We start from the raw sequence: 9227 nt of genomic DNA, 5'->3' as shown, positions 1-9227 counted from the left end.
AGACAGAGAGAGAGACAGAGAGAGAGACAGAGAGAGAGAGACAGAGAGAGAGAGAGAGAGAGAGAGAGAGACAGAGAGAGAGAGAGAGACAGACAGACAGACAGACAGACAGACAGACAGACAGACAGACAGACAGACAGACAGACAGACAGGGAGACAGACAGACAGACAGACAGAGAGACAGAGAGACAGAGAGACAGACAGAGACAGACAGAGACAGACAGAGACAGAGACAGAGAGACAGAGAGACAGACAGAGACAGACAGAGACAGACAGAGACAGACAGAGACAGAGACAGAGAGACAGAGAGACAGAGACACAGAGAGAGAGAGACAGAGAGACAGAGAGAGAGAGACAGACAGAGACAGCGAGAGACAGAGAGAGAGACAGAGAGAGATTTTATATACCAATAAAATCAGACACATAAATGATAGTGACACATTGAGATCATTGATGAAGTATAATGCAGCAATATCATCACTGACACTCAAGTCTAGTACCTGCCCAGTACCTGCCCTATGTCTCACTGTAGTGACTCATGTCCTGTTATTCTAGTTCACTTCTTAGTGAAATCAGGCAGGACAAAGGAACAAAGGTTATCCTGCGTAATGTGGTTTCTCCTCCAAGGTTTTCAACAACAGTTTTCTGCTCCAGTTCCCGTTCCAGCCATTCAGTGAGGCGAGGGCTGATTGGGTAGAGGAGTCTAGCAGAGGGACTTAGGACGAACTTTAGGGAACAGCTGCATGGACCAAAGAAAGGAAAGAAAGAAAAGAGTTCAGAACAGAAACTAAATCATTATTTGTTGGCTTCTGGACTAATGAAAATTGAGTTCTGAACAGCAACTAACAGTTCTGTTTTAGTACTGGGCTAGAACAAATATGTGCGATCCTGTGGGATCTCAGGACCAGGAAGCTGCCTTGCCACCAAGTAAATAGATCTTTTTTTATTCAGGACACGTGAAAGTCATCTTGGCATTTGTTCCTGAAGGGGTGAGGGAGGAGACAATTATTGAATTATTGTCTCTTACCCCAAAGTAGTTGTTAGGTACGAATCCCTCTCGGCCACAAAGTGATGCCCACCACCAATCTACCCCGTCAGGCTTCTGGAGGATAGTCACCATGTCCCCCTCTCTGAAGCCCAGCTCGTCTGTCTCCTGGGCAGGGTACTCCCACAGGGCATACAGTACCCCACTGTTCTCCACACCCATCGCCACCTCCACACCTGACAACACACACACACACACACACCACACGACCAATGATTTTTCTAACATTTTTAGAAACATTTTCGACACAGAGTGCAAATAGTTCTGGATAAAGTGGCCTATATGGTTTAGTGGTTAGAGCGGCTGACCCCGGCAGTAAGCCAGAGGTAGAATGGGTTTACAATCCAGACCACTGCTCTTTGACTCGATGTCCTCTCATCTTTCCTGTGGTCCTCGATTGTTTCTCTTCAATAACAGAGAGAGAGACAGTGGGACTGTCCCACTCCTAAAAATAGTTATGGAGAAAGAGGGCACCCCTATCTAGTTCCTCCTACCCCTGAGGAAGCTCTCGCACTCCTCGAAGCCCATAGCGTACGGGTCGCACTTCTGAGATGCTGTGGCGTCATCGCTCTCCGTCACCGCCATGACGGCTGCTCCGTTCCTCACCAGGAACTGACAGAGAGGAAGGTCGTTACAGGACGCTGCACAATGAAGGGGGGTCCTGGTACAGAACAACAACAACAACAACAACAACAACACATGAACAATATTACAACCCCATCTGACTAAACACAACGCATAACGACACAACATGACCCAAATCAGGGACAGCAACAGAGGGACAGTAAAGGAAAGTAGGTCAATGAAAGAGCCCGTTATAAAGGGAGGGGAAGTTTTCGGGACTAGAATATACTTTTGTTTTCTTTCTACTTTAAAAAGAATGTAACCCTTATTTTACCAGATAAGTTGTAATTTACAGCAACGACCTGGGGAATAGTTACAGGGGAGAGGAGGGGGATTAATGAGCCAATAGTAAACTGGGGATGATTAGGTGACCGTGATGGTATGAGGGCCAGATTAGGAATTTAGTCAGGACACCGGGGTTAACACCCCTACTCTTACGATAAGTGCCATGGGATCTTTTAGTGACCAAAGAGAGTCAGGACACCTGTTTAACATCCCATCCCGAAAGACAGCACCCTACACAGGGCAATGTCCCCAATCACTGCAAGCCAGCAGTGGGATGCAGGGTGGCGTGCTGCTGGCCATAAGGAATAAAGGCTAGCAGCACGCCATTATTATGTCGAAGGAGGAAGCTACAGGGACATAAGCCAGTTAAAAGGGCATATGATAATGAAGTTACCATCCGTGGCTGTCTGGGGCGGAGACGTTGGCTCCTATACGAACCAGGAAGTCCACCACGCTGTAGTGACCTCCACAGATGGCGTTATGGAGGGCTGTGATGCCCTCGTCGTTCGGCTGGCTCGGGTCATTCATCTACAAGGGCACAGACCACGCAGGGGTGAACCTCATGCTTGCTGTCAACACACACTGAATGCTTTATTTGGGTCCACAACAGACCCTACTTTCTGCACCCAACCCCCTTACCCCCTGCACCCCAACCCCTTACCCCCTGCACCCAACCCCTTTACCCCCTGCACCCAACCCCCTTACCTCCTGCACCCAACCCCCTTACCTCCTGCACCCAACCCCTTACCTCCTGCACCCAACCCCCTTACCTCCTGCACCCAACCCCTTACCTCCTGCACCCAACCCCCTTACCTCCTGCACCCAACCCCCTTACCTCCTGCACCCAACCCCCTTACCTCCTGCACACAACCCCCTTACCTCCTGCACACAACCCCCTTACCTCCTGCACCCAACCCCCTTACCTCCTGCACCCAACCCCCTACCTCCTGCACGGCCCTCTGAACAGTGTCCAGTTCCCCCTACCTCCTGCACGGCCCTCTGAAGTGTCCAGTTCCCCCTACCTCCTGCACGGCCCTCTGAAGTGTCCAGTTCCCCTTACCTCCTGCACGGCCCTCTGAACAGTGTCCAGTTCCCCCTACCTCCTGCACGGCCCTCTGAACAGTGTCCAGTTCCCCCTACCTCCTGCACGGCCCTCTGAAGTGTCCAGTTCCCCCTACCTCCTGCACGGCCCTCTGAACAGTGTCCAGTTCCCCCACCAGTGACCCATCCAGCAGTAGAACCAGAGGGCTGAGCCGAGCCCTCTGACCAGAATCCCCTCGTTCCCGACTGGCCCGACGCAGGATGGAATTGTACCCCTGGGAGGATGGAAGAGTACCACAACTTAGAAGTCCTGGTTTAAAAATGCATGTGACTCTTATTAGTGAAAACCTTCCACTAACTGGTTTCTTACATGGAATCAAGCTCCCTCTACAGTATCAGACAAAAGTTTGGACACAACTACTCATTCCAGGGTTGTTCTTTATTTTTACTATTTTTTACATTGTAGAATAATAGTGAAGACATCAAAACTATGAAATAACACACATGGAATCATGTAGTAACCAAAAAAAGTGTTAAACAAATCAAAATATATTTTATATTTGAGATTTTTCAAATTAGCCACCCTTTGCCTTGATGACAGCTTTGCACACTATTGGCATTCTCTCAACCAACTTCATGAGGTAGTCACCTGGAATGCATTTCAACTAACAGGTTTGCCTTGCTAAAAGTTTATTTGTGGAATTTCTTTCCTTCTTAATGCGTTTGAGCCAATCAGTTGTGTTGTGACAAGGTAGGGGTGGAAAACAGAAGATAGCCCTATTTGGTAAAAGACCAACCTCATATTATGGCAAGAACAGCTCAAATAAGCAAAGAGAAATGACAGTCCATCATTACTTTAAGACATGAAGGTCAGTCAATGTGGAACATTTCAAGAACTTTTAAAGTTTCTTCAAGTGTAGCCGCAAAAACCATCAAGCGCTATGATGAAACTGTCTCTCATGAGGACCGTCACAGGAAAGGAAGACCCAGAGGTACCTCTGCTGCAGAGGATCAGTTCACTAGAGTTACCTGTCTCTCATGAGGACCGCCACAGGAAAGAAGACCCAGAGTTACCTCTGCTGCAGAGGATCAGTTCACTAGAGTTACCTGTCTCTCATGAGGACCGCCACAGGAAATGAAGACCCAGAGGTACCTCTGCTGCAGAGGATCAGTTCACTAGAGTTACCAGCCTCAGATTGCAGCCCAAATAAATGCTTCACAGAGTTCAAATAACAGACACATCTCAACATCAACTGTTCAGATGAGACTGTGTGAATCAGGCCTTCATGGTTGAATTGCTGCAAAGAAACAACTACTAAAGGACACCAACAATAAGAGACTTGCTTGGGCCAAGAAACACGAGCAATGGACATTAGACCAGTGGAAATCTGTCCTTTGGTCTGATGAGTCCAAATCGAAGATTTTTTGTTCCAACCGCCGTGTCTTTGTGAGACGCAGATGTTGCTCTTGCTGCTGGTGATTCTCTGATCCACCTCTACGCAGACGATGCCATTCTGTATACCTCTGGCCCTTCTTTTGACACTGTGCTAACTAACCTCCAGACGAGCTTCAATGCCATACAACTCTCCTTCCGTGGCCTCCAACTGCTCTTAAATTCTAGTAAAAGTAAATGCAAGCTCTTCAACCGATCGCTGCCCGCACCTGCCCACCCGTCCAGCATCACTACTCTGGACGGTTCTGACCTAGAATATGTGGACAACTACAAATACCTGGGTGTCTGGTTAGACTGTAAACTCTCCTTCCAGACTCACATTAAGCATCTCCAATCCAAAATTAAATCTAGAATCGGCTTCCTGTTTTGCAAACAAAGCATCCTTCACTCATGCTGACAAACACACCCTTGTAAAATTGAGTATCCTACCGATCCTCGATTTCAGCGATGTCATTTACAAAATAGCCTCCAACACTCTACTCAACAAACTGGATGCAGTCTATCACAGTGCCATCCGTTTTGTCACCAAAGCCCCATATACTACTCACCACTGCGACCTGTACGCTCTCGTTGGCTGGCCCTCGCTTCATACTTGTCGCCAAACCCACTGGCTCCAGGTCATCTACAAGTCTCTGCTAGGTAAAGCCCCGCCTTATCTCAGCTCACTGGTCACCATAGCATCACCCACCCGTAGCACACGCTCCAGCAGGTATATCTCTCTAGTCATCCCCAAAGCCAATTTCCCCTTTGGCCGCCTTTCCTGCCAGTTCTCTGCTGCCAATGACTGGAACGAATTGCAAAAACCACTGAAGCTGGAGACTCTTACCTCCCTCACTAGCTTTAAGCACCAGCTGTCAGAGAAGCTCACAGATCACTGCACCTGTACATAGCCCATCTGTAAATAGCCCATCCAACTACCTCATCCCCATAATTTTCCTTTGCACATTCATATATTCAGTATCTCTACTTGAACATTCATATTTTGCACGTCTATCACTCCAGTGTTTAATTGCTATATTGTAATTATTTTGCCACTATGGCCTATTTATTGCATTACTTCCCTTATATTACCTCATTTGCACACACTGTACATAGACTTGTTCTACTGTATCATTGACTGTATGTTTGTTTATTCCATGTGTAACTCTGTGTTGTTGCATGTGTCGAACTGCTTTGCTTTATCTTGGCCAGGTCGCAATTGTAAATGAGAACTTGTTCTCAAATGGCCTACCTGGTTAAATAAAAGGTGAATTATTTTTTTAAAGAATAGGTTAACATATGATCTCTGCATGTGTGGTTCCCACTGTGAAGCAAGGAGGAGGAGGTGTGATGGTGCTTTGCTGGTGACACTGTCAGTGATTTATTTTTAAATCAAGGCACACTTCACCAGAATGGCTTCCACAGCATTCTGCAGCGATATGCCATCCCATCTGGTTTGGGCTTAGTGGGACTATCATTTGTTTTTCAACAAGACAATGACCCAACACACCTCCAGGCTGGATAAGGGCTATTTGACCAAGAAGGAGAGTGATGGATTGCAACATCAGATGACCTGGCCTCCACAATCACCCGATCTCAACCCAATTGAGATGGTTTGGGATGAGTTGGACTGCAGAGTGAAGGAAAAGCTGCCAACACATGCTCAGCATATGTGGGAACTCCTTCAAGACGGTTGGAAAAGCATTCCAGATGATCTGGTTGAGAGGATGCCAAGAGTGTGCAAAGCTGTCATCAATGTAAAGGGTGGCTACTTTGAAGAATACATTTTGATTTGTTTCACACTTTTTTGGTTACTACATGATTCCATATGTGTTATTTCATAGTTTTGATGTCTTCACTATTATTCTACAATGTAGAAAATATATATATTTTTTAAATAAAGAAAAAACCTGGAATGAGAAGGTGTGTCCAAACTTTTGACTGGTACTGTACATTTCACTGTAAAATAGTCACAACAACAGAAAGCAAAGAGAAAGAATGTGTCCTGTCATACCCTGTACTCTGGCAAGGCAGGTCCAATGTTAGGTCCAGTGTTAGGTCCAGTGTTAGGGACAGGGTTAGTGACAGGGGAGAGGGATGTAGAGCTGTCCCCTTCTCCATCCGAGGAGGAGCTGTAGTCACTCCCCATCTCCCCCCCTTGCTGACCCGTCAACCCCTTCCTCCGGAAAAGTTTATTCATGATCTGTTTGTACTGTTTGTGATTGTGGTCCGGCTGCAGGGTGGCTGGCTTCTTCTGGGGTTGGACAGGGGCTATAGGGTCAGGGTCACAAGGTTACCACAACATCGTATAGACATGCAGAAGCTTTCGAAAATTAAACAACTTCATAATACCAGCGCCGCAATGATAACGTGATCAGCAGAAGATTCTACAGGACGAGTATAGATTACGTGATCAGCAGAAGATTCTACAGGATGAGTATTGATTACGTGATCAGCAGAAGATTCTACAGGATGAGTATTGATTACGTGATCAGCAGAAGATTCTACAGGATGAGTATTGATTACGTGATCAGCAGAAGATTCTACAGGATGAGTATTGATTACGTGATCAGCAGAAGATTCTACAGGATGAGTATTGATTACGTGATCAGCAGAAGATTCTACAGGATGAGTATTGATTACGTGATCAGCAGAAGATTCTACAGGACGAGTATTGATTACGTGATTGATTACGTGATCAGCAGAAGATTCTACAGGATGAGTATTGATTACGTGATCAGCAGAAGATTCTACAGGATGAGAATTGATTACGTGATCAGCAGAAGATTCTACAGGATGAGTATTGATTACGTGATCAGCAGAAGATTCTACAGGATGAGAATTGATTACGTGATCAGCAGAAGATTCTACAGGATGAGTATTGATTACGTGATTGATTACGTGATCAGCAGAAGATTCTACAGGATGAGTATTGATTACGTGATTGATTACGTGATCAGCAGAAGATTCTACAGGACGAGTATTGATTACGTGATCAGCAGAAGATTCTACAGGATGAGAATTGATTACGTGATCAGCAGAAGATTCTACAGGATGAGTATTGATTACGTGATTGATTACGTGATCAGCAGAAGATTCTACAGGATGAGTATTGATTACGTGATTGATTACATGATCAGCAGAAGATTCTACAGGATGAGAATTGATTACGTGATCAGCAGAAGATTCTACAGGATGAGTATTGATTACGTGATCAGTCGGGGAGGCTGTAGATATATACTAAATAAATAAATCCTTGCAATTAATAGAATGACAGTGAAACAGTTTGGGGTGAACTTTCTTAGTTTCTACCATTCACTCCGTCATTCTCACTCACATCGCTGGTTCCCTCTGTGTCAAATTCTTTATGCAAAACAATTGTATATTAGAAGTCATTTCCTAACCTTGTGACCCCGGTTCAGGGTTTGGGTCAAGATTGGAGTTAGGGGTCACAGAGCCGCGTCTCTTCAGGGCCCGGGGGATCTCAGAGCGAATCCGAAGCAGCTCTTCCATGTCAGGGACATCTGGGCTCTCTGCAGCCACCACTGGTTGCAGCCTGGACGGGCTGAGGGGCCTGGGGGCCACAGCCTGGCGTTCTCCTCCTCCTCCTCCTCTCTCTGTCTCCCTCCCTTTCTCTGGGAGAGCTGGGTCAGGGGCCATGGGACTTTGATGAATTTGGTCCAGTCGCTCCAACTCAATGTCAACATCACCTGGTTTCAGCACTGTGGGAGAAGAGAGAACACACAGATGGATGGACGGACAGAATTACACACAGACGGGTGACCACACATAAGTGGTTAGATTGTGAGAGTAGAGTCTGTTTGTTTAGATACTATACCTTCCCCGTGGAAGGCTGGCTGCCTGAGCTCATGGGTCTGTGGCTGGGTCTGTGGCTGGGTCTGGTACTCTCTGTACTCCAGGTAATCCCTATACTCCCTGGGTACAGCATTGCGGTACAGACCCATATCCCTCTCGGTACCCAGGGCCCGGGGGTGGAGGGCAGACGATGCCCAGTAGGGGTTCTGGAGCCGCATGATGACGGAGAGAGGGATGGGTCTGTGCTGACGGGGGGGCTGGGAGGAGGAGGAGCAGGGGGGGATGGAGATACGGGATATGATTGGTTGGGAAGGGGCGTGGTAGAGGGAGGATGAGTCGGGAGGAACAGTGATACGGGTGTTACGGGGGAGAGATGAGTGGGTGGACTGGTGGGAACGAGGGAGGGTGTCCTGGAGGGAAAGAAGAGGGGGCAGAGAGACAGAGATACTGTACATCTGACCATCATCACCAGACAGAGAGAGAGAGAGACAGAGATACTGTACATCTGACCATCATCACCAGACAGAGAGAGAGAGAGACAGAGAGACAGGAGAGAGAGACAGAGATACTGTACATCTGACCATCATCACCAGACAGAGAGAGAGAGAGAGAGAGAGAGACACAGAGAGAGAGAGACACAGAGAGACAGAGATACTGTAGAGAGACAGGAGAGAGACACAGAGAGACAGAGATACTGGACATCTGACCATCATCACCAGACAGAGAGGCAGAGAGACAGAGATACTGGACATCTGACCATCATCACCAGACAGAGAGAGAGAGAGACAGAGAGACAGGAGAGAGAGACAGAGATACTGTACATCTGACCATCATCACCAGACAGAGAGAGAGAGAGAGAGAGAGAGAGAGAGAGAGAGAGACAGAGAGACAGAGACAGAGACAGAGATACTGTAGATCTGAGACAGGAGAGACAGACACAGAGAGACAGAGATACTGGACATCTGACCATCATCACCAGACAGA

General features: G+C 47.1%; 1 protein-coding gene across 3 annotated transcripts in view; it reads right to left on the bottom strand.

The window, feature by feature from the left end:
• Positions 1-300: 300 nt before the first annotated feature.
• Positions 301-9227, bottom strand: part of ppp1r13l (protein phosphatase 1, regulatory subunit 13 like) — a 67115-nt gene continuing 58188 nt past the window's right edge. For all 3 annotated transcript variants that reach the window (XM_042297754.1, XM_042297755.1, XM_042297756.1), the window contains 8 exons: positions 8266-8653; positions 7832-8149; positions 6442-6698; positions 3133-3270; positions 2349-2482; positions 1540-1706; positions 1028-1221; positions 301-739 (listed from right to left, as the gene is read on the bottom strand). In XM_042297754.1, coding sequence (XP_042153688.1) covers positions 704-739; positions 1028-1221; positions 1540-1706; positions 2349-2482; positions 3133-3270; positions 6442-6698; positions 7832-8149; positions 8266-8653 — 1632 coding nt within the window. In that variant the 3' untranslated portion in view covers positions 301-703. The remainder of the gene's footprint in view (positions 740-1027; positions 1222-1539; positions 1707-2348; positions 2483-3132; positions 3271-6441; positions 6699-7831; positions 8150-8265; positions 8654-9227) is intronic.

The sequence above is a fragment of the Oncorhynchus tshawytscha genome, linkage group LG14 (assembly GCF_018296145.1).
Source record: "Oncorhynchus tshawytscha isolate Ot180627B linkage group LG14, Otsh_v2.0, whole genome shotgun sequence".
NCBI lineage: Eukaryota > Metazoa > Chordata > Actinopteri > Salmoniformes > Salmonidae > Oncorhynchus > Oncorhynchus tshawytscha.
The sequence above is the reverse complement of the archived record's forward strand: the minus strand, read 5'-3'. Positions and strand labels throughout refer to the sequence as shown.